The sequence below is a fragment of the Octodon degus genome, unplaced genomic scaffold (assembly GCF_000260255.1).
Source record: "Octodon degus isolate 3935 unplaced genomic scaffold, OctDeg1.0 scaffold00038, whole genome shotgun sequence".
Lineage (NCBI taxonomy): Eukaryota > Metazoa > Chordata > Mammalia > Rodentia > Octodontidae > Octodon > Octodon degus.
Genome location: NW_004524614.1, coordinates 14,684,233 through 14,710,816, shown reverse-complemented (window position 1 = coordinate 14,710,816; position 26,584 = coordinate 14,684,233). Strand labels below are relative to the sequence as shown.

Genomic DNA, 26,584 nt, shown 5'->3' with positions numbered 1-26,584 from the left:
ACTTAAACGGTTTTGCAAGCTTGTGATTGAGATTTTAATTTCCTCTATATCTCTTTGACTCTGTTTCATGCTATCTGTTTCTTTCCTGTATTGCTCATTCAAGGAATCTGTCATTTTTCTAATCTCCTCTATTTTTTTTATCGATTTCTTTAGAAGCAGTTATAAATTCTTTTACTGCAGTGTTTTTTTCAGATTGGGTTTCCTCCCTATGTTTCTCTAGTTGCTTCTTCAGATGCTATGAGTTCTGAGAATTATTTTTTTATTTCAGAAAAGAAGTGCACTCTGAGTTCCTCTGTATCTTTCTGCTATTGCTTATTTACTATCGACGCTCTTAATTCATGCATTTGAGCCGAAGCAGTGTCCTCCACTCTTGTTCTGGGTGGGCACTGGGTTTCTTCCATATGTTTCTGGATTTGATTCTTTAGTGCAGATGTTATTTATTCAGGGACTTCTTTTTTTATTTCCAGTCTGAGGTCCTCTATATCTTTCTGCAGCTGTTTCTTTATTTCAGAAGCCATTGATTCATTGCTTTCAGCTGTGTGATTTCCAATTTGTTCTGTGTTAGTGCCCTCTCACTTGTTACGTGTAGGCTTGCGTTCTGAGGTTGCATTTTGTTCCTTCTCGTCATTTTGTGTAGCACTGTCTTCTGACCTTTGTTGTTGATCTTCGTTGTAGTTACAACCTTAGCATATACTGAATTTCAGGTGCAGATCTACAAAGTTTGGATTTATCCAGCTGTGCCTGGCTTGGGTCTGGCTGCTGTGCTCAGCTCCTTCCTGCTGCTGCCCTTTGGGGTGCACTTGTTGTGCCCCTCTGGCAAGTTTTTCTGCTCCTGGACTAGCTGGGTGGTTCTATCCTCTACACTCTCTGCATGGATTGCAGCTGCAGTGTTTCACCCCAGGCCTGCGTGCCATGCCTGAGCTGAGCCTGGAGGGGACAAGGTGGAGTAGTGGGGAGAGGCAGCTCTCCCACACACTCACTGCGCCTGGGCTAGGACTGCGTCTGGGGGTTCCCGGAACGTGGCAGAAATTCCTTCTGGGCGTGCGGGGTAGGGGAGGTGCTGCAGAGTGGTCGGGGGCATCCCAAGGGGGTGCAAGAGGGTATCACCCACGCTGCGCCTGGGCTTGGACCAGTAATAGGTCCTGCCGGCGCAGGGTAGTGGGAACCTCTCCCACACACTCACTGGACTTGGGCTAGGACTGGGTCTGGGGGTTCTTGGAACGTGGCAGAAATTCCTACTCCGCTGGCGGGGTGGGGGAGGTGCTGTGGAGTGGTGGAGGTCATCCCAAGGTGGTGGAAGAGGGTCTCCCCCAAGCTGCGCCTGGGCTTGGACCAGTAATAGGTCCCGCCAGCGCAGGGTAGCAGGAAGTTCTCCCACACACTCACCGGGCCTGGGCTAGGACTGGGTCTCTGGTGTATTAGTGTTTAAAAATAATTTTATTGAGAAAGAAGTAGCAATGAGATAGTGTCACAACAGGTCAGTAGGGCAGTTACAATAATTAATACATTGCATGTTGTTGTCTTTGTAGTAGTTACAGTACAAGATGCACACATGATATCTTGTCTAAAAACTATTAGTTCAGAACTTTCTTCTAATTGAACTAAGAGAAAGTAACTGTATATCTATGCTATTTTGTATATATATATATAGATAGATAGATAGATATTTTTTACTACAAAATGGTCCTTCATTTATATCCCCCTTTTTTGTTTACTTCAGAGATGGATATTCCATTGCCATATATATATTGTAGGTGCATGAATTCAGCAAAGTAATCCAATATAGTCCAGTAGTCCATAATAGTAGTAGGTTAAACACATGACTGGCAGTGTCAGAAGTTGTTGACTAGAGGCTTTTGCAGCTCAGCATATTAATATGGCTTTCCTTTTTATAACTCGTTTTTATACTTTTCTGCTGGATGCTTAAGACCAAGATGAAGCAAGACCTATATAACAAGAAATGTAACTTTTGTATCTGACAAGGTCAGTCAGATCCCCTCAGGACTTACCCTGAATCCCTGTACCGCAGTTTGTAGATCCTTTGTTAGTGTCAGCCTTGTGGATGAGTCACGGCCATTGCTTGACCAGTTTGCTCTCTGTGAAAGCCTGAGAGAATGTTTTCTCTGCGTGTGACTCTCCTTAGGCACACTTTACATGTTGATCACTTTCCTCTGTGGCCCCATAATCTCCTTGATCAGAAAATATGAGACACCACTGAGTTACAGGATGTTACAGTACAGGTTCTCTTATGTTCTGAACTCAGGACCTTGAGCTTGTCAGGCAAATGCTTATTCTACTGAGCTATCTACCTAGCCTGAAAACACAATTCTAAATAACTTATAAATTAAAGGATCATAAAAAAATTAGACATTTCAAAATGAATAAGCATAATATATAAAAAATTATGGGATAAAGCTAAAGCAGAATTTAGGGACACACTAAATGCTTACATTAGAAATGTTTATATTATCAAAAATCTGGAATTTTGTGAAGTAAGTTACTATCTGAAGCTGAAAGAATTAAGTAAATGTGAAGGGCAGCCAAGTAGGGGCTCAAGAGAGAATGAACTCAGTTTACCAATACCGTGAACAAAAGGGAGGCTTTCATTGCAAATCCTGTAAATATTTACTTGCATTAAGAGCATATCTGAACAATTTTATGCCAATAAGTTCAATAACTTAGATGAAATGAACAAGTTCTTGGAAAAACACAACTTATCAAAACTGATACAAAAAGAAACAGAAATCTCACTGTTCTTACCTATTAAAGAAACTGACCAGGCTATCAAATACTTACCAAAGAGAATGCTCCATAATGATTGATTTACCAGTGAATTCCATCAAGTATTTAAAGAAGTAATTCTAGCCTGGAACAGATTCTTAAAGAAGATAGAAGAGGGAACGTTTTCTACTCTGTTTCATGAGATCGACATAACCCTAAATTCAACAAAGACATTATAGGAAATAAAGAACAGACCAAATATTTTAATAAGGGACACATAATTTTAGTAAATTGAATCAAGAATAATACAAAGATAAACTGTAAATCACATCAAGTTTATTTTACAAAGAAGGCTGGCATAATGTGAAAAAATGAGTATAATTCAGAATAAAAGGGGAAATATATTGTTAGAAGATTCAGAAAAATTTATTTGGGCTGGGGGGGGGTAGCATAGTGGCCGAACATTTGTCTAGTGTGGATAAAGCCCCAGGTTCAAGGACAGCACAATAAACTTGACAACATTCGGTGTCCTTCCTTTTTTTTTTTTTTTTTTACTTATTTGGTACAGGGTCTCACTATGTAGTGCTGACTCATAGTGATCCTCCTGTTTTCATTCAGTCTTCCCAGTGCTGGGATTACAGGCATGTGCCACCAGGCCTGGTCTTGGTAGCTGGCTCAGCACACCCAGGGGTGGGGCTGGCACAGCATGTGTTTCTAGGGATTGAATTCAGGTCCCTGTGCTTGCCTAAGTAGGTGCTTAGTCTGCTGAGCTATCTCACCAGCCCTTTCAATATCCTTTCTTGATAAGACAAGAAAACAGAACAAAACACTTTTCAGTAGCTAGATACAGAAGAGAACCTCTTTGTCTCTGTTAAAGGGCATCTATCGAATACCTATAGCTAAAATTTGCCTCTAAAAATGAAATCTTGACTGTAGCAAATACCTGTAGCTAAAATTTGCCTTTAATGATGAAATTTGTACTGTTTCTTAAAAAGTTCAGGAATAAAGTAAGGGTTTCTATTATTTAAAATTTCTGTTTCTCACTAAACAGTCCGAGGCATTGCATTTTGTCAAGAAAAATTGATCTACACATTAAAAAGAAAGAGCCAAAACTCCTTTACTTGTAGATGACATGATTGTGTTGGAGCTCCTAAGACATCTCAAAGAAATTGCTGAACACATACCTGACAAATACTGGTATTCAGGGCATATTAAAACAAAACAAAACAAAACAAAATGAAAAAAACCCCTAAGACTCAGCACTAATCAATTTTAAAAACCTCCTGTTATCCAATTAAAATGTGGGTAAAATGATTGACCACAGACTTCACAAAAGAAGATACCTAAATGTTCAGTAAGCAAAGGAAAAGGTTGCTCAAGATCATTAGCTGTGAGAGCAGTACAAGCTAAAGCATAAGGAGATGCTACGACATCTTTTGAAAAACCAAAATTAAAACTATGGACTGTGTTAAATATTGGTAAAAGATTTGAAAAAACAGAGATACGGTGACACATACCTGTAATCCCAGCACAAAAGAAGATTAGGGTAGAAGGATCCAAAGTTTGAGGCCAGCATGAGCAATTTCCCCCCAACACATCTGCGTGCACAAGGTTTGGGGATCTGACTCAGAACAAAGGTTCTGGGTTCACTCTCAGCACCAGAATAACTCTTATTTTTTTTTTAACAAGAACTTTTACATATTGATGATTGTGAGTAGAAAATTGTACTACTTAATAAAAATTCTGAAAGTTTTTATAAACTTACAAAATAATCCATCATTTTAATCTTAGATATTTATCCAAAAAAAATAACACAGTCACAAAAGGATGTATAGAATGATCTAGCAGCTTTATTTATAATGACCAAAAAACTTGGAATAGCCTAAGCATTCATCAGTAAGGAAATAGATAAATAAGTTATGGAATACTTATACAACAGAATACAAAGTAGTAAACATCTGGTATATGCAGCCCAATAGCAGTGTCTTAAAAAATTATATGAAGTGAAAGAAGCCCTACCATGTGCTGTACAAAATAATGACTGTGTTCTCAGGACACACAAAATTAATGTGGGTGGAGCAGATATCTCACGGGGCTGGTGATGTCGATGACGGGCAGGGAATGTAAAGAGCACAATGTTGATTATGGTTTCTGTTAACAAATAGTGTCCAAACTCCGAATGGGTTTGTGCATTAAAGTTTGCACATTTTTATCTCATAGCTTTTACATAAAGATAAAATAATTCAAGCTCTGCTGATAAATTCTTATTGTAGTACTAAAAATCTACAGCTTTTAAATGTCTCAGTATAATAAAGTGGCTTGATAAGTCAACAGTAGGAAGATATGTATATGATAAAGCAAATGTAGCAAATGTTAACTACAGACTCTGGATGTATAGGTGTTCACTAAGTAATTCATATCTTTTGTATGTTTGAACATTATTTTAATGTTGAAAAAATATTTAATCACATTTTTCATTACTACAGCATTTCATTATATGATGTATACCCAGCAAAATATTTGAAAAATATAGAAGATAAAAGGACAAAATGTTACTCATAAACAGGAGTAACTATTACTAGGTGCTTTTCATTTCAGTCTTTTTCTGTGTTTCATTTTTCTTTGTTTAATGCCTATGACAGTATTTTAGATGTGGCCTTGTGCCCTGTTCTCCCCCAGTAAGCTTTATTATATATCACTTCTACTGCCAGATGATATTTTACTGAACAAATACACCATAGTTTACATAAGGCATCCACCTGTGTTCTGTGTTTAGCTTTTCCATATTTTACTTATAGATAGCTATAATGGATATCTTTGTATGAACTTTTCCCTGTGCTTTAGATTGTCACTTAGGATAAATCTTTGTAAATGGAAGATACCTTGTTAAAGGGTATGAACACTTTCAAAACCCTTCCTACTTACTGCAAAATTGTTGACTCTTCCATCTTTTTCTTTTTAGCATAGTTCCTGAGACACCTTTAAAGAATCCCCAGAAACTCCAAATACCAATGAAAATATCTCTTTATCTAGAATATTTTATTATTGAGTATATATCAGACTTGATTTTTATTTAATTGCTCTGTCATTTCAGAGTCCAGAGAGTTAAGTATCTTTCATAAAGTCCCAGCTAGTAATTAGCAGTCACTTTATATATCTAGACCATATGTAATACACAGCAGGTTCTTATGTCTCTTAAATGAATACATGTATGAACAAAGGCACTAAGAGCTTAAAATAATCAAATATGCATCTATAAATTACTTTTCAGACCACCAGACCCATGAAAGGTTTAGTTTCTTCTTGATACTGGCCTGGATGTTCTTTTCATTTCCACATCAATTTGTTTTGTCCATACCTACCTCTTGGAAAGGAAGCATTCTTCTCTGTCCTTTGGCTCATGTCATTATAAGTATGTTATTAGGAGATGCCAGTGAACCTATTGGAAATGTGGTTCAGTCCTAGTGAAACAAAGATCCTGTTTCTTGTCTGCTAGGTTTCTAGGAGAGAGAAAGACAGACAGAGATAGACAGACAGAGGAGAGACAGAGAGACAGATAGTTCAGGGAAGAATATTTGTTTCCACAGACAGGGCAGGTGTGTGTGTTCTTCGCCAGTGATGGGCACCTGTGCCTTGTAGCAGATCTAAGCTCAGAAGCTGGGGCTGGTGCTGGTGCTGTCCACAGACACTGTCTGGGCAGTGGTTCCTTATGAAGCATAGGAATGGGTGGCTTGGAAGTTGGCTTCTGGGGGTATAATCGTTGCTTGAAACAAAGACTAGGTGGGTAAAGATGTGAGCAGTTCCTTTACAAAGAAACTCAGGAGGGAGGATCATCTTTGTTCACGTGAATAAAATGAGGCTAATTATTCCTTTATTTCAATTCTTTGCTCAGAGAACGAATCAAATATTGCTGTGAGCAGCTGCGCATTCTCTTGCCATTTAGCAAGGGAAGAAAGAATGACTCAGCTTCAATTCTTGAGGCGGCAGTTGATTATGTGAAGTATGTCCGGGAGAAAATCCCTCCAGCTGCCATGATCAAGGTAGTCAGTTCCCAAAGATTTGAACTTTATCCTTATAGACAATGGTTCTTTGCTGTAACTTTGTTTCTGTTTTTTTAAAACTGGAAATGTATATTTTTGTGTATGTGAAAAATATATCATTTAAATGTATTTTTATCTACTTATATCTATATTTTTTAGATTACAGAAGCCCTTCAGAGTAATAAGAGGTTTTGTAGGAAACAGATGCCCATCCAGCTATCCCTCCCATGCACAGTCAAGGCAGAAAGGTATGATCAGGGCTCTTGTGAATCCAGAGGCTGCTTTTTATCTTCCTCCCATGCTGATATCAGAGGTGTAGATAGTAACTGAGCCTGGCCACATGAAAGTTTAGGTATTTATTAAGGCTCAGTGAACTTTTTCCATTGTTGGTGTATATCATTTCATTACAGTGATAAGGAGATGTAATCAATATTTTCAGGGCTACGCTGGTACTTTCACCATTTCATTCACTCTTCTTTTAGTTATTCATGAAGATCTTAAAATGGAGCTTTTGCCTTTCCTGACTATAGTGGCTATGGCTATGTCAATCCAGCAGGGACATTATAAATTCTAGTGCTCCTCTCTCCAGGAGATCTAAGGCCCTGGAAAACCCAGCCCTTTTTCACTTAGTCCTTAAAGAAACTCACTGATATGAAATGTAACATGCCAAATGATTGTGTAGGTTTATTAGAATCTGTGAGCAAACAGAAACTTTGTAGGAAAAGCCAGCCATTTCTAAGGAATGAACATGGCCATGTTGAGCATTTTGTTCTCATGCTTAAATAATCCATAGTTGGGGCTGGGGAGATGGTTTCAGTGGAATAAGCGCTTCCCTAGCAAGTGCAAGGGCCTGAGTTCAATCCCCGGTTCTGCCAAAAAAAAAAAAAAAAAAAAAAAAAAAAATCCACAGTTGAAGCTCTGTCAAGGATTTTTAGAACTTGAATGATTAGAAGAGCATTTGAATTTGGTAATATTTATATTGTTTTCCTGGAGAAATGTGCAATTTTTTTGGTGTGTGTGTATGTGTGTGTTTTGTTGTTTCCTTTTAATCCTGTTAAGGGAGAACAGTGTGTTGTCAAGCAATTACTCACCTGTGAGAGGGCTCCAGTTCCTGGCTGATAAGCACCTGAATGTGTTTTCCCTTCCTGCCACAGGAAGCTCCTTGGAAGAAGCTGTGAAAGGTGAGACCTGCCTATACGCATGTGGTTTGTGGGTGCTGGCTCTCCATGGGTGCCCTGTTATACACCCCGGCTCCTGTACATGTGCTGCCATAACCAGAGGATCAAGTGCAGCTGAGAAATTACAGGAGTCCTCTTGTATTGGCAGCTAAAAGTATAAGGTGGCCTCAGGCAATTAATAAGCTTTATTCTTCAAAAAAAAAAAAAAAGCTTTATTCTAGAAGCTGATTTCAAGATTGCCCTTAATTAATGGAAGCATCATCGTGCTAGTAGATGATAAGCACACTGGTGTCTGTCTGTCTGTCTGTAAAATAGAACCTAAAGGGAGGGGATGTACAGTTGTCCCTCAGAACCCATGGGAGATTTGTTTTGGGATCCTCTAAGAGTACCAAAATCTGTGAATGTTCAAGTCTCTGAAATGAAATGACGTAGTATTTGTGAATAACTTATCCATATTTTTAAATCATTTCTGAATTATTTATAATATCTGATACAGTCTGAATGCTGTATAAGTAGTTGTTACCTTATATTATTTAGGGAGTGATGACAACAGTCAATGCATGGAACTTTGCAAAGTTTTTTTTTTTTTTTTTTTTAATTCATGTGTAATCCCCAGATGAGGATTGCATAGATACAGAAAGCTGATTTTATTCACATTAATTTAGAACTATGTACTGAACATTTAATGTTTTAATTTATTTCTCTTTTTCATGTCTTTGTTTAAATGTTTTGATGTCATTTGTACTATGCAGAATGAGAAAATCTAATTATCTGCCCTTGGGATTCATCTTAGGTTTCAGGCTTTTAAAACACTGAGAAGATTTGAGATCTACTGGAGCCTCTTTGGGTCAAATCTAAAAGTCGAAGTATATTGACATCTTTGCTTAAATATTACCTTCTCAGTGAGTCATTCTCACCCACCCAGATAAAATTTCACACTTTTCCCCTCTATACACAGTGAAAGAGATTGTTACCCACTATCTCTGCTAGATTTGTCTTCTGAGCACTTACCACCTGCTAATGTTCTTTATTTTTGTGTTTTATTTGTTGTCTCCTCTTCTGTTAGGATGCCAACTTCATTTTTATGGAGTTCACATATAAGTGGCAAAGAGCATTGCAAAAGCAACCTGTGGTTCACTGGTATTTTAAGTGTCATAGTAGAGGTGCCATGCACATGTGTAGATTATAATGGGAGCCACAAGAACAATTGAGGTTTCTAGGGCTAGTTTCTCAAGTCAAAAGGGAAAGGGCCAAAAATAGCATGTCGCCTTCTTCTTCATAGAACCAAATAAGCCTCGGGACTTTGTTAGTCAATCTAAACTTTTCTTCTGACCTAGGGGAGAGAGGAGGAAAATAGGGAAAGAAAGTTGCCATGAGCTATAGTTAAACTACTTCAAGAAGCTGTGTCCCAGTGTGACATGAAATGATTAGATCAGCTCGAATTAAATCAGATTTAGTTCAGGCCATGGGCATATGTCTGTCACTGGTATTTCATATACATAGAGTGCTGTCTGTATTCTGAAGAAAAGCTGAAGCACTTTTTATGGCATGTCCCAGTATCTCATCGCATTACATTATCCAGAAAGACCGCTCTTCAGAGGACTCAGTGTATGAGGACCACTGGCCAAACCAGAGGCGACCTGGAAGGTCAGAGTTTTTGCTGACCTCACCGTGCTCTTCACTTTATTTTGTATGTATTTCCTTCAAGTCCTTTTCTGGTATATGTTCAGTGGTAGCAATCATTTTGGACTTACCATTTTGTGTCCTGATTTTTTTTAAACATAATTTTGTGTCATTATATTTTAATGTGTTATATTGTCCTCATCACAATATTTTGATGGTTTTATTAATTTAAATGATTTATGGATCATTTTTCTTACCCATCTTTCAATTGTTGTATTTAGCATTTCTAGCTTAGGAACAGAAAGATTTTAAAAGTCACGTCATAGGACATACTTCGCCGGTTTAGGGCTTTCTGTTATTTGGACTTCTTGGGCTTTATTTCTGAAGGTAAACAGGGCATCCATTAGGAAACAAAAAGTGTAAACATATGCTTTACTGACCATCTAGGTGAGAAAGCTGTAGAAGTTAAGTGACCCATCCTGCAATGTGCCAAAGTTTCCCACAGATACAAATCATTCATGGGTAATGGCATTTGATCTGCCTATACTTCATTAGCTTTCCTAGTCTACTCTTTTTCCATAAATCTCTGTGTACACCTGCTGTAATATTTTTTCACAAAGGTCCAGGAACATTATATCACTTTTATTGGTCCAGTAGAAAATTTCAGGGTTGAGATTACATTGCTGAGATTATTAATAGTCTGTCTTCTAATTACTGCTCAAAATATAGATATATCGATATGTATAGATAAACATCTATATATAGATACATAATGAAATAGTACATGTCATTAATGGAAAAACCAACCTAACTTTATTCCTGGCTGAATGGCATTGTTCTTTCCCACGTTTTTTTCTTTGCTTCTTAAGGATGGCCAGTTTTGATTATGGTGGAAGCCAAGTACACAGACACACCTCAGAAGGCACCGAGATCCTCTGCTTCTCTAAAAGTTCCTTTTCATAGCACATGAGCACTGATTTATAATGTGTGCACTGCATTAAATATGACTTCTCTAATACTCATTTTGCTTTTTCCATCAGCACTTGTTGAATATAATGTAGTACAAGTGTATAACATGAGGAAATGAAGCAGAGGACAATTTATTTCAAATATTGTAGACCAGAGATACAGAATTGTGTATATAGCACTGACAGATACTTGTTTTCTTTCTTATTCAAGGTCAGTCAAGCTCCACTTCAGAAAGTGCTGTTGGTGATGTGCATAAAACTCGAATTCCAAATGCAGCCCTCTCTCTCAATTCCTTCCATGCTGTCAGATATTATTCTAAAGTCATCCCTTCCTATGACGAGACTGCTGTAACAAATCAGAACATTCCAGTTCATTTGCCATCAGCTGTACCCAAAGTATCAAAATTTCTTCCCCAGCACAGCAATTTGGTGCTGAGCAAGACATGCACAATGCATCCCAACTGTCTGGTAAGTTTTTGGGAGTCCATGGGTTACACAGGACTCTTACACTCTAAGCTCATAACTTGGCTTTGGTTGTCAAATACTCTAGTTGAAAGCTTAGACTGGAACCTGAGCATTATGCTGGTTTCTTAGTCCTACTACCTATTGAACAAACACAGACTTACATTGCTTCTCCTGCTGCAGGTTGCTAGATGTCCAAATAGCAGTGCATCTGGATGTGGCTCTGATTACTTTAACCAAGTGGAACCAGATTTTCTCTAGAGCTGATTGCCCCTCCCTCATGTATTCTTCCCACTTTGCTATTCTCATCCTCAGCTGGCCCTGCAGCTTAACCTCATGTTCACTTTTATTGATTCTCTCATTCTCTGTCTGTCTGTCTCTCATTCTCTGTCTCTCATTGGCAGCAGTCATCCTCACTGTTCCACATCTGTTCTTCCATCATGCTGATCTCAGATGCTGGGTATTATGCAACATACAGTTATTGAACGCATGTTATATTCTTCTATTCTACTTACCTGTTGTATAGAAGGATACACATGGTTCTTCTTCTCACGAAACATTATGGGGATGAGGACAAAGAAGACCATCATGATATGGGTTGGAACACGTAGAAGGAGTGTATCTGAATATGTATGCAATATAATGTAGATATGGGAGCTGCCAGGGGCTGCTTGCCTGTGGAAAGGTACTGATTAAGCCAAAAGCTAAGGTAAATTAGTCAGATTGGGAGGCTCAGAATCAGGAAAGGAAGGGAAGAGCATCTCAGGGAAATGAATCAGCCTGTGTCAATGGTGGAATCTTCAGTTCTTGGAAGAACTGTCCTTGTCTACTGAAAAGACCTAAACCCAGTTGGCCTTCTCAGAATGGATGTCTGATAGCCTCAATATAATTGCTGATAATTTTGCGTGTACTTAGTAGCTAATACATTTGAGCATTCAATAAGTGATGTGCTGTAAACTCTATATCCTTACTGTGGATGACATAACGAGTCTCTGAAGCAATCCTTTGGAGGTATATATTCTTACTATTTTCATATGACATCTGTAAAACTGGAACAATAACTTTCCTGAAAACATTAGGGAGAAACATATTTTAAAGAAAATGACAGATACTAAAACTTGAGGTATTTATAGATATAACAGTATTTCAAATGATTATCAATACTCCAACAGAAATACCAGAATAAATGAAAGAAAAGTTTATAACATTTTTTATTTTTTGTGACAAGGTCCACTGTGTAGTCCAGGCTGGCCTTGAACTCACAGCAGTCCTCTTGCCTCAGCCTCCTGCGTGTTTGTATTGTAAGTGTGTGCCACCACACCCAGTTTAACACTTTTTAATTATTGACGTATAACCATATAGCTTTTGTTTGAGGTTTGTTATGAGAAAATTATTGCTTTTAATGACAAATATGTGATTTAAAACTTGTAGGTATAGTTATTTGAAGATTTCATATGGTTTTACAAGTCATTTCATACCATATAGAAAATACAATTGGCATTATGAGTAACAGTGGGCCAGGATACAATTAGTATATTTTCCCCCTCGTTTGCAGCAACAGTTTTGGGCATATTAACAGCTCATGTTTGAAATTCTACATATAGACTACCTGCTGCATGTGGTTTGCCAATCAGGAAGAATGGAACAAAGGATGACTTTGAAAGCTGCACCCTGAGACCTAATATCAAAAGAGCTGGCATTGTCTAGCTTCTGGTATATGTTCTAAAAGATTCTGTAGATAGACACAAAGACTGGCAGTGATAATGCTAGCAACGTAGAGTACTTTCATTTATCTTCATACATGCTTAGATCTCCCCACCTGAGAGCTACAAGAACCAATGCACTAAGTGAACTAGACTTTTCTCTGTGTGTCAAAACATAGTCCACAATTTGTGACAAATTGTACTACAAAGACAATCCATGTGAACTTGGTAAAGTGGTAACATATGAAATATGCAGTGATACTCCTGTGTTACTGAGCACAAACACTGCACATTCTTATTTTTAGTGTCTCTGTGAATTATTTTCACTTATTTCTAGGTGTTATCTTTCCTAGATTGGATATTTTAAAGAATTTCTTTCTTCATCATCCATGCCAGGTATCTGGTGAAATACTGGGAGATAAACAATTTACCTCTTCACTGGACCACTAACAAATAAACTTATGTATTTGCTTTTGCCTTTCATAGTCCTTTGAGTAAAATGGTAACTAATAGGCAAGATTTTCTTTCTGAATTTTAATTACAGGTTACCAGATCATTACTTTCTTGTTTTTATGTCTCTTCTATCCTAGGGGCATTAGAAAAATAATGTTGAAAATAGAGGGAGAAATGTGTTTATTTTACATTTTGCTGCAATATTCTTATATATTTTTATTGTTAAAGAAAGTACTCAATTTTGACCCCTTAAAGTCTATTTTTGTTATGTTTAATAAATATGTGTTCCTTGTTTTTGTAGTATTGTGAAAGTAATTTGATTTTACTAGGTATTTAAAAACTTAATATTTACTTCTGTCATACTTTTCTGGTTAAATTGTACAGCGTTCTTTGAGGATGCCAAGAAAGGTGAAATCTCTGGATGTTTGATGTACTTCGTGAAAGAACTGAAAACTTCTAACTAAGGTTTTGTGCTTGTTACAAATGATTGTTGAGTCTTGAGTCTTCATATTCTCCTCTGTAATTGCTTTGACATTAGAAGAGAACCGGCTGAGGATTTTTGAGTGCCAGGAGTACTGCTCATGATCCCAGCTGGTCTCCATTACTTCTAGGATTTTTGTTTTGATGAATTTTTTTCTCTCCAGATCCATATGTAGACCACAAGAGATGCCATGATAGGAATTCTTAAACAGAGGACCTAGAGAGTGTGACTCTGCACACATGTATCTACTGCTGCTCTCAGTCTCCCTTTACCTTTCAACACAAGGGAGGGAGCCTACTACATCCCTTGCTAAAGCTCAGACTCCCCTCTCCCCACCATCAAGGTTGCTTTCATGATTCTGAACTTCATCTTTTCTCAGAATACGATCTTCCAAGTCAGCTCCACCCTCAGTCAGAGGAAGGATTAGCTGGGTCTTGACCCATATAAAAGGCAAGGTTTTCTTTGTAAAATCAGGTTGGCTGATCATAAAATAGTGTGGTGTGTCATTATTTTCAAAAGGAAAAGGATGTGCAAAGCATGCCTAAAATAGGGGGTGGCTTGTGGTTTCATGCTGTTGGTGGCAGACTTAGCAAAAACGTGGTCGATGATTCAATGTAAGGTTTAAAAGGAAAGGCAGAGGATAAAGATGGATGCCATGTTGCTGGCTTTAGTGGTTGGAATTTCTGAGATATCTAGGAACAACTTGAAAGGTGACTAGAAGAAGTTAGTTTTATTTTAGAGCACGTTGCATTGGGATATTAGTAGGATTTCCTAAATGGTGGTAGCCAAAATACATTTGGACATGTGTAGTGCAGGCAAATCTGGAAGAGAGATGAAGTCATTTGGGCATCATCAGTGCTTGGAGGAGAATCCACACATGAAATGCTAGGAGTGGCTTTGATAACCAATATGACCTTGTACCTCTGTAATTCAATTATATTGTTTAATCCATCATAGGTAACTTGGTCAGGTTCTTAATGACATGTGACATTGCAAATCACCACAGACCTTGAGTACGTGGAGAAACTCTCAGAGACAGAGGTCACTGTGTGTCAGAACTAAGAGGAATTAAATTTCTCCTTATTTTTAGTTTCTGAAAAATTCAAGCTATATTGAATCATTCATTTTTTTCTTTTTTTTTTTTTTCCATTTATGTATTTGGTACAGGGTTTCACTACACAGCTCATAGTGATCTTCCTGTTTTCAGCCTCCCCGGTGCTGAGATTAGAGGTGTGTGCCATCACACCTGGACTTAGTCACAGGCTCGGCAAGCCCCTGGGGTGGAGCCAGCAAAGCATGTGGGACCAGGGATTGAGCCCTTGCCCTTGTGCTTGCCAAAGCAGGTGCTTAGTCCGCTGAGCTATCTCGCCGTCCTGAATAATTTTCTGTTATGACCAAATAGCAACAAACTGATCAGGCAAAGAAATGCCTACCCTTCCTTATGGGCAACCAGTTTCCCTTTAGCTTTAGCCATTCCACACACCCAGTATGCCTGCCTCACTGAGCTTACTTGGCCTATCTTTGGGGGCGGGGAGGTCTCAGCTGACGTTCAAAGGGCACTGGCTTTTCTTTACAGGAAAATTTCTTACATGGGACTCTTGCTTAAATGTAAATTCCCTGGCCATACTATACAGAGTCAGGTTAGGTAGGCTTGCCTGGGCTCATACATGGGTATCTGCATTTTAACAAACATCAGATGCCTTTGCAGATAAATGCCAATCCTACTTAACATACCCATGCACTTAGTTGCACGCAGATACTCATTCGGAACACAGAAACAATAGAAACCAACTAAAACCATACTTCATTGACTCCCAAGCCTAGCAGACCTACATTTTCAGACCTTCTTCCAGAAATTCTGACTTTATATTTCTAGAACTTCCAATATTCACGTAGGATGATTCTGACACATAGCTAGGCTTGGGAGCCACTGTTGCATTTTTATGAGTGCTAATAAGTGCAGAGTGAGAGCTGAAGCCACGGGGACACAGGGCATCACCCTCTGGGGTGTAGACAGGTGAGAGGGTTATATAACTAGATCCTGACTAATACAGGTATTGTGGCAGAGGCCTCTTGATAAAGAAACCTCTTTGTCAAGTTACAAAGACTGTCAGTAAAACAGTTGTGGGGAAATTCAAAATGGGAGTAGATTCAGGCAGTTTTGAGGGTCTCAGAAGCATGAGAGAGGCAGTTATCTAGATGACAATGGAAACTGCTTGCGAAGAGGGAGGTACTTTTGAAATTTTATTAGGTCATTTGTATTTTGTAAAATTAAAGGTATTATTCAAAGTAGAATACCACTTATGCAAAATAATGAATATTGATGTCATTCCTCTGAATAGGGTTGACACAAAATATCTCCAGACCAAACTGCCTCCTGGCAGTTCTCGCCTGCTATCAGGCACACCACAGGTTCTCCTCTTTTCTTTTGTGGATCTCCACAGTGCATGGAATGAGGAAGCAGGCACCCCAAGCTCACCTTGGTTAATTGGGTATCAAGGGCTAGTTTCATCACCATGGAAACATGACTCTCATGGATGATAGAGAAGCCTCTTATCTTGGTGTTTTTCAAGGTTGTTTTTACATCCTAGAATAATCTTTCTGAAAACAATAACCCGGAAAACACAGAAATATGATTATATTACATAGTGTTTTGTATGCTGCTCAATTTTACTCCTCTGACTACTAAAGCAAATTAAAAATTTTTTTTTCTCAAAGCAAAGTTTACTAGAAGCCATTAAAAAAAAAATGGTTGGTCTTGACTGCAACTGGTTGAAACTTCAAGGAAATAGATTCCTAAAATGCACTAATCAGTTTGTTCTGAAAAGTGATCTGCTGAACTATACATTCCAAGGAGTCTTTGTAAACAGATACTATTTTCTGTAAACAGATACTGTTTTCTGCTTATTCCCCAACTATTCCTAAATCCATGTGAGGGTGTTGGAAGTAGTGGTGTTGTATAAAACATATTGTTCCTCCTTTTTCCCTGTCTTAGGCTATATCCTTATATCTCTCAAAATATAGCCACACTAAAAAAAATTCTGTAGGACATACGATAGAGATTTCTTGTCATTTTTACACCCCTGGCAAAGTCTCAGCATTGCAAGCTCTTTGCAGATTATTTTCTCCATAGACCTAAAGTGAATTCAGTTTTGAACTAGAAATGGGCATGGTTATATTAGGGCAGGTACACAAAGAGTGCACTTACTGCTTTGTTTCCCTCTTGTTTTGGACTCATACTGGTTTTCTTAGGTTGTGACATCCTGAATTTAATGTTAAAGGGTAAAAAAAAAAACCCACAGAATTGGTTTTACATCAATCTCATGCTTTTTTTAAATTTTAGATTTTATTTACTGTAATAAGTAAAAGGCCATTTTGGTGGAAGCCTCAATTGCCATTACCTAATAGAGTACTATAATGAAACTACCCAAAAGGTAGCGACATTTAACTAGGAAAATAAGGCTTTTAGATACCTTGCTAAATGAAACATTATGTAATTTTATAATTTTTTTTTCAATGCAATAGGTTCAGTGAATTAAGAGCTACAGAAAAATGGTTCTAGGCCTTTCTGCTTACCTTCAGTACTAGGACTTGAACTCAGGGTCTTTGCACTGAGTTCCCCCCCTTCCTTTTTATTTTTAATTTAATTTAATGTTATTGTATGTATGTATGTATGTATGTATGTATTTAGAGACACAGTCTCACCAGGACACAAAGTTGCCTGGGCTGGTCTTGGAGCTTTTTGTTTTTCTCCATAATTTTATTGAGAAATAAATAGCAATGAGACAGTTTCAAATCAAATTGGTAGGACAGTTAATATCGACACATTGCATACTGCCTTCCTAGTGGTTATTTGTTGTACAAGATGCAGACATGATATCCTATTTGCAAACACAGTTAGAACAAATCCCTCTATTCCTTGGAATTAAGAGAATGTAGCTATATGTCTATCCTAACCATTTTGAATGCACAGATACAAAATGGTCATTCATCTATATCCCCTTTTCTTGTATAGTTCTATCATTTAAATATTATAGGTGTGTGAACTCAGCAAAATATTCCAAAATAATCCAGTAGTCCATAATAGTATTGGGTCTTCCACTTGACTGGCAATGTCAGAAGTTGTTGACCTGAGTCCCCTACAGCTCAACATAACAACATGGCTTTATTTCTTTAACTTTGTTTTTATACTTTTCTGCTGGATGGTTAAGACCAAGATAAAGCAAGCCCTATGTAACAAGAACTGTAGCTTTTGGATCTCATAAGGTCAGTCAAATCCCCTCAGGATTTATCCTGAGACTCTGTACCTCAGATTGTAGATCCTTTGTCAGTGTCAGCCATGTGGATGGGTCACGGCCATTGCTTGGCCAATGTGCTCTCTGTGAAAGCCTGAGAGAATGTTTTCTCTCCATGTGATTCTCCTTAGACACACTCTACATCATCGATCACTTTCTTCTTTGGCCCCATAATTTCCTTGGTCAGAAAATTTGGGACACAACTGAGTTACATCATATTACAGTACAGTTTCTCATATGTCCAGAGTCTTAATTGACCTTGGAAGGTTAGGGCCAAAATGTTGGCTTTCCTTGTGGCTCTCCTTTTTCTCTAATTTTTGGTCTGCAAACTTAGATTGTTAATCACCAGAAGAGAAGCTTGTTGTTATTACCATATAACCTAGGCTGTTGAGCTTAACCTCACTATCTGTCTGAATATCAAACATCTTAGGCATAACATGGAACAGGTATTCATAAAGTATTGATATATTAAACTTGTAAGTCCCTACAGAATATGGCAAAAAAATTTAGAAAATTAAACTACATTTAAAAAATAGGAATAAAGAATTATATATGTTTACAGATACGTCCAGAAATCTAACCATATACAACATTGTTTCAGGACAGTCCTGCAACACTCCTTTTCCTGTCTCCTGCCTTCATTCACCACCCCTTTCCTTTTTAATCATCTACCCGAGAGACAGCACAGCAGCAACTGGCATGTCATGACAAGTAGCATGTATTCAGAAGACCAGAATGACAGGCACTCCGAGCATGAACCTACTATTACAAATTGCCATCTTCATTGCAGTTGCTTAGTTCACAGGTGTCAGTATATATAGTTAGTCAGGGTGAGAATCCTTCCCATTAACTGCTAGATTCAAAGATCTTCTGAAGATTCTCAGGATCTTCGCCTTACCCATCTTCTACATAGAACTGTCTGGCTTGCCTCTATCGTGTTTCCTGGCTCTTCTTGCTCTCTTTTCATTGTCTAGTTCTCGCTTCCTTTTGTCTTATACCTTTCTATTTGTATTTCTTCTTTTGAGTTCTTATACTAGGGAAACTATACAATATTTACACATGTGTGTCTGGTTTATTTCACTTATGAGTTGGTCTTGGAGCTTTTGATTTTTTTGCCTCTGCTTCCCAGAGTTCTGGGTTACAAGACTGTAAACCCATTTCCAACTATTCCTGACATAGTGAATTACCTTAAACTGTTCTTTTCTTCAGAAGCAAAGCATAGTATTTGGAAAGCATTGAATATAATCAGATTGTCTTCACATTGAGGGACTTACAAAGGGTTAATCCTAATATTGTGCAACAGGGGAACTACTGCAGGATTTATACTCTGAACTCAATCTACTCCTTTGCTTTCCTGAGACATCTGAGGAAAATTGTGTATGAGGAAAGGAATGCCTTTCTTTATCACTGCTTGCCCTCATCCTGTGAGGCAGAAACTATGTGTTTCAATGTAAATATTATTACTGGCCATAAGATTTCCTCTTTTTAAAAAACTTAGTCATAGAATATGACTGGAGAGTATGTTTATACTTAGTATCAGTATCGGTTCTCCCTAGAATGGAAAACCTACCACAAAAGATGCAATAAAAGGCGGTTCTCCAGGGTGGGATTTGTGTTCGCATGAGGGCAGTTATAGGAAGATCATGTTAAGGAGTTTGTCCTTACAACCTTGGCTTTGGCCCAGCCAAGGCTGGGAAAAATACTCTCCGTTCTTTATCCCAGCAACAAGTGATGTAAACTCATTTTAGAAGAATGCTCAACCACTGCCCTGGCTTGGCAGAGGTGAATGTAGAAGTGTTTATATAAATGATTTGCTTGTTTAGGCCTAAAATAGTTTAGAAAAAAGAGATACCATGCCAGCATTTTATCACAGGTCAATTGCCTTAGAAAATTGTTTTAAAATGTTAAATTTCAGCCACTGGAATTGGCTTCATGTTATGTAGGCTTTTCCTGAAGGTGCTAATTAAAGTTCAAGAATACTAATCAGATCTCATTGGTGAAAACAAGCCAGTCATGACAGAATGCCAGCCAAGTTTTTTTTTTTTTTTTTTTCACTTTCTCCACTTCCTACTTAAAGACAGTGAAGGCGAAGCCACTGGCAGTTGTGTTCCTTCTTGGTCCAGTCCTGGCCTCCTCTATCCCCGTTTCCCAAGACCTTATCTTTGTAAGCAATACAGTTTTGCCTCTATATCATCAATACCAGATGCGTATACAAATGCTACCTATTGTTCAGCTCTGGAGATCAAGTACCTTAAACAAGCATGAGCCATGAGATGCAGCTTAGCATTTTGGAAAGACTGTGAAGTTGGGGCCAGGGATATAGCTCACTGGTGTAAGCACCTGCTTGGCAAGTGCAAGGTCTTGAGTTCGATCCCTGGTCCCACAAAAAAAAAAAAAAAAAAAAAAAAAAAAAAAAAGACTGTGAAGTTGGGAGTCAGTGGTATCAGCATAGACTAGTTCCATGAGCTATTATTTGTATATATTTGGGTAAATTATTGACCTTCTTGGGCTTGTTTTCTCTTCTGCAAAATGGAATAACCAGAACTTACTGAGGTTAATGACTGTGAAAGCTAATGTGTATAAAGTTTCTGGCGTCTAGTGGATACTCATCAAACAGCAGCTACTATTATTATCGTGTCACGTTCCCTTTCTGCAGTCTCTGCTCACTGTCTGAACAGAAGGAGAAAGCATAATGCTTTTCAGGGTCACTTCATGCTGCTTTTTCCAAGTTACAGGATCCTGAAGAGTGTTTTGAGCTGTTAGGATTCTTAGATTCTGGTGGTGAGCTTTAAGATCTTGCACAAGCTGCTTCCTTTCCTTTGTGATTATCCACCCAACAGAACTCAAACTTCTATTTGACACTGTTTTCTCCAGTATCCACCACTCCCTACAGCACTCGCCAAAGCCAGGCTGTAGGCTTTGTAAAACTGGAGAGTATATATAAGTTATATCGATTCTATGCATGAATCTACTCCAGGTTATTCAAATCCTCTAAACTGGGTTGGTAATCAGCTCTAGGATTTCCCTTCTCCCATCCCGTCCTCAGCATTAGGGACTTCATGGCTGCAGGGCTTGTGAGTCTGGGCAATCATTTCTCCAAGCCTCATTTTTCACATTTCTAGAACTAGTAACTTGGAAGTTTGTTCTGGGGATTAGAGAAAATACATCATTTAGGACAATGAGAATAGCACCTTTCTCCTTTGAGGGGTTCCATAAATATGTTGCTAATTATACTTGTTTCCTTTTTGTTTTCTGGTTCTAAGGACTGAACCCAGGGCCTTTCCACTGAGCTATATTCCCAGCCCTTTAATGTTTTATTTTGTTTTTACTTTGAGACAGGGTCTGACTTAGCCACAGTGTTTCCCAACTTGTCCTTCAACTCTTTTTTTTTAATACTAATTTTATTGAGAAACAGCAATGAGACAGTTTCAAAACCGATTAATAGGACAGTTTCAATAATTAATACATTGCATATTGTTATCTTCTTAGTGGTTATTCATAGTACAAGATGCAGACATGATATCCTGTCCAAACACTATTAGTACAAATCTTCCTTCTCATTGACTTAAGAAAAGTAGCTATATGTCTGTCCTAACTATTTTGTATATACAGATACGAAATGGTCCTTCCTTTGTATCCCCCCTTTTTTTTGTTTAGTTTTGTTAGAGATGGGTATTCCATTGTCATTTAAATATTGTAGGTTGTGGATTCAGCAAAATGATCCAATATAATCCAGTAGTCCATAATAGTAGTGGGTTATCTGTAGGACTGAAAATGTCAGAAGTTGTTGACTTGAGCCTTTCACAGCTCAGCATATTACTATGGCTTTACTTTTTATACCTCATTTTTATACTTTTCTGCTGGTTTGTTAAAACCAAGATAAAGCAAGACCTATATAACAAGAAATGTATCTTTTGTATCGGATAAGGTCAGTCAAATCCCCTCAGGATTTATCCTGTGACTCTTTACCACAGTTTGCAGATCTTTTGTCAGTGTCAGCCATGTAGATGAGTCACAGCCATTGCTTGACCAATTTGCTCTCTGTGAAAGCCTGAGAGAATGTTTTCTCTCCATATGACTGTCCTTAGGCACACTCTACGTCATCGATCATGTTGCTCTGTGGCCCCATAATCTCCTTGATCAGAAAATTTGGGACACAACTGAGTTGCATGATGTTACAGTATTTTCTCCTATGTCCTGAGTCTTCACTGAACTAGAAAGGCTAAGGCCAAAATGTTGGCTGTCCTTGCAGCCCTTCTTTTTCTCTAATTTTTAGTCTGCAAACTTAGGTTGTTAACCCTCCAGAAGAGAAAATAATACCTATGTTGTAGGTATTATTACCCTACAACATATGCAGTTGGGTTTAACCTCACTATCTGTCTGAATATCAAGCATCTTAGGCATAACATGGAACAGGTATTTTACATCTAATATTGATATGTTAACGTTTAAGTCTACAGAATATGGAGAAAAAAATTTAAAAATATGAATAAACACATGTTTTTACACAAATTTAGAAATTAACCATATACAGCATTGTAGCCGGACAGTCCTGTGACATTTTTCTTTTTTTCTGGTCTTCTAAATACATACTGCTTGTCATGACATACCGATTATGGCCACACTCTCTCTAAAGTAAATGTTTGTTAAAAAAAGTGGAGGGAGTAAATGAAAAAAAGAGACACAGAAAAGAAGGCCTTCAACTCTTGATCCTTCTGTCTCAGCATCCCAGAGTGCTAAAATTACAAGAATGCACCACCAAGCCTGGCTTGTTTACTCCTTTTGCACAAGCTTTGCCTCTGTCCCCTCTATGCTGAAAGCATGCACGTTCTATTAATTACCTCCCGTGATTTCCACCTACTGATAGTAGGTCTCAGTAAAGACAAGACCTGCAAACAGTATCAACAAAGACATTATCACATTATCAACAAAAACGTTACCTTTTTTAAATCTCTTGTAGGACATTTTAATTTGTGCTCTGAAAATAATATGGGTATATAAACTTTGAACAAAGCACAATTTTAGAAAATAAAGTAAAAATCTTCCTTTCCTCTGATACTTTATTGCTTGGAGGGGTAAATGTGTTTATTCACAACAGATTTATATTCTTCCTTCTAGATATTCTTTAATGCATTTGGAAACATGTTTGGAAACATTTTGATTTTATACCTTTACCTTTTTATTTTAAAGAGAAAAAAATGATAAAGGATTTCAAAACAAGATAATAGGAAATTAACAATAAATATATATTGTTGTATTGCATATTATTATCTTCAAAGTAATTGTTCAGAGTACCAGATATAGGCATGTAAAATTGATTAATTGGGCACTAATTGTTTCTTTCAGTAAACCAACAGAAATTAGTAATACAAGTATCTTAGCTCCTGTGTGTGTGTGTGTGTGTGTGTGTGTGTGTGTGTATCTGTGTCTGGGTCTGTGTCTGTGTCTGTGTGTATTTTGTTTGTTTCCCCCTTTTTCCCCTCCTTTCGCCCATCCTATTTTTTTCCTTTTGAGCAGTTTCTTTCCCTTTTACAGTATCCATTGTACCTTTTGGATCTTACTTAATCGTTCAGTTTCATATACTGGAGAGACAATATGATGTTTACATATGCAAGACTGATTTATTCCACTTAAAAGTATGGTCTCTAGTTATAGCCATTTTGCAATAAAACCTCATTTATCTTTCTTTATAGCTGAGTGATAACTCCATAGTATAAAATGCCACATATTTTTTATCCATTCTTCCATTGATGAGCATTTGGTGGTTTCCAAGATTTAGCTATGACAAATTGTGCTGCTAAATTGGATGCACATATATCGCTGTGGTACAGTGTTTTCAATTCTTCTGGAAAAATACCCAAGAGGGGAATAGCTATGTGGAATGGAACCTCTAATCCTAGTTTATTGAGGAATCTCCACACTGATTTTCACAGTGGTAAAGAGCCAACGTTGTGTTCTATTTTAAGAGCATCCCAAAATATATTTAATTTTCAAATGACATAGTTTTATTTTTCATTTTTAATTTTGCTTTAAATATTTATATTGCTTTAAAATGTGAAGTTAGCTGTTACAAATTATTATAAGTACTGTAAGGAAAAGGGAAGCAAAGCCAGGGTTGAGTTTGCATGCTGTTTTATACAGAGAGGTCAGGGCATACATGGAACTGGAATTTGAAAGAAACTGAATTAAAATGAAAGAATGCCCTGATCTGGGAAGGGATCATTTCAGATAGAGCAGTGGGGGCTGCAAAGGCCCTGGGTGGTAATGAGCCTAGGAATTCAAGGAACAACAGGGAAACTAGTAGGGCTGGAGCAGAGTAATGGAAGAAATATGGAGAACCAGGTGATGTAGATTTACCCAGCATTGTCAGAAATTGAGATTCTCATTTATATGAACATTTCAGAAGACATATACTGAACGCATGTACTTAGCTAAAATCTTCAGTCACATTACCAAGAGAAATAGTGCTGGAATAAAATTATGAACAGAGAGAAAAAGCACAAGAGAGGGAGGAGATGGGTGAGGATCTTAAGGCAGGGTATAACTTGGGTCAGTATTTGCAAAGATTTACCATTTCCAGGGGATTTCAAAGTCTTGTTACTGGAGGTGGGATCTTTTGGCATGGAATCAGTGGAAAAAAGACTGAGCCAAGTATTGCAAACACATACTGGCAAGACTTTAATTGTAGCTTTAGCTAAAGAGAGGTGGAGCTTCAACTAAAGGGAGACATCCCTGACAGAACAGTCTACTCTCCAAACAAAGGGAGAAGCAAGCTTTTATTGTTCTAGGTGGAGGGGCTAAAGTTCAGTAATTTTGTATGGCCAGGCAAGTACTTTCAAACTGTTTTCCTCCTTGTGTAAGATTCAGACCACTAGGACCAGGCAGTCATGATCAACTTGTCCTTAGAACTGTTGAGTTGTCTTTGTGGCTGGCACCATCATCTGGTACAAATGTCCTGGCCTTGAGGCTCTGTCAGATCTCAAAATAAGGCTTATGACTTTTAGGCACTTGGGCTACTGAAAGAGCCTACTAATGGGGTGGTAAAGGCACATGCCAGTTCTGATGGGCAATCTAGAGGTCTACATGCAGAGCTGCATAAGATCTGATCCAAAGGTTCTAACAACAAAGGGGACCAGACAATATGAAGACAGAAATACCAAGCCTTTTCATTCTGTTCCAGTCAACTACTAGACATCTGCAGACTGAACAATCAATGTTTTCAGCAGAAGCACCTTTTTGGTTCATGATAATTAACTTAGGTAACTTACTGTAGCTCACTCATCAGAGTTATTATTTTTTATAGGAAAGCTAATGAGAAATTAATGCATTGCCCATCTGTGTGGCTTCCAGAATTAGTGATATTTTAAGTCAATTAAGAGCAAGTAAAGATAGACAGCTTACTTAGATTTTTCCTTCATAACAGTTTCACTTTGTGCAAACATTCTGCTCCTGTAGTTTTATCTGGGGCTCATGGTGGATCTGTTGAAAGAACTTAAGGGCAGAAAGAGAGAAAACATGCCATGGCATAAAAGAGTACTGGGTTACAAGGCCTCAAGAGTAAATTTTGTTGCCAAAACCACCCAGGAGATCCCTAATTTGTTTCTAATATAATAAATTTTTATTTTTATAACAGCTGTACAAAGGGAGCCTAATTATTTGCTGAACACTAGTCTGTTTCTAGTCAGTAGTCCAAGTAGAACTGTGCTTAATGTGTTAAAGACACAGAAACGTAGTAAGAAACTCAGATTCATGAACCTAAGATTCAGAGTTCGGAACAATGGAGTAAGTGCTGAGATGTGCTGAGAAGAAAAAGGGAAAAGTCCTTAGACTGATGGAGTCTGCCTAGATCCAGATGAGTCTGCCTCTTGAGCTGAATCATAAGCACTTTTCAAACTGGAGAGGATAGAGTTAGCATTGTAAGTATGCTAGGAGAAAGTAAAGTAATCCTAAAACTGCCATGGGAACACTGGCTGGCTATCTGGAAGACAAAAGTGGAAATAAATTATATTCACATTCAATCTAACAAAATTAATTCCTGATATACTATAGACTTAGGTAGTTAAGGAACAAAACTATAGAATCCTGAAAGAAAACAGATACTCAATTTTATAAACTTGGATGATTTCTTTTAAAAAAATTATAATGAAATCTAGATCAATGTGATTAAAAGTCCACACATGTACTTTCAATAAATATGGTTGTCAAATAGCTTATTTCCCTAATATGCAAAGAATTCTTCAAATCAATAAGGAAAAGACAGGCAACCATAGAGAAAAATGGGCAAAGGTCACAGATAACATTTTATGAAGCAATATAAGAAAAATAATTATATGAGAACAGGTGTATATTATTCGGTGACATCTATCAAGACATTAAATGTGCATTGGTACTCTTAATTCCATAGTTCCTATCTAAGAACTCATTAGGAGATCAAGATTTCTTCCTGCTCCAGAGGTGGTGCGGCCACACAGAGAGCCTTTGATTTTCCCTCCACCACAACACAGCCTCCTCACCACCATCAGCTAAAAGTGAAGGCTAAGAGGAAAGACGGCTCATGCTCCCCTGAAAGACCGTGGTCCTGGTCCCATCAGTCTTTTTTTGCTGTTTAATTGGTTTGCCACCAGAAGTCCAAAGCTTCTCATGCCACTTTCCCATCACTG

At 37.8% G+C, this 26,584-nt stretch overlaps 1 protein-coding gene across 1 annotated transcript in view; it reads left to right on the top strand.

Moving 5' to 3' along the window:
- The window catches only part of Sohlh2 (spermatogenesis and oogenesis specific basic helix-loop-helix 2), a 90,401-nt gene that overhangs the window by 49,548 nt on the left and 14,269 nt on the right, over window positions 1–26,584 (top strand). Inside the window, exons 7-10 of the mRNA XM_023715065.1 lie at window positions 6,614–6,761; window positions 6,921–7,009; window positions 7,821–7,942; window positions 10,742–10,998. Of these exons, the coding sequence (XP_023570833.1) occupies window positions 6,614–6,761; window positions 6,921–7,009; window positions 7,821–7,942; window positions 10,742–10,998 (616 nt within the window). The remainder of the gene's footprint in view (window positions 1–6,613; window positions 6,762–6,920; window positions 7,010–7,820; window positions 7,943–10,741; window positions 10,999–26,584) is intronic.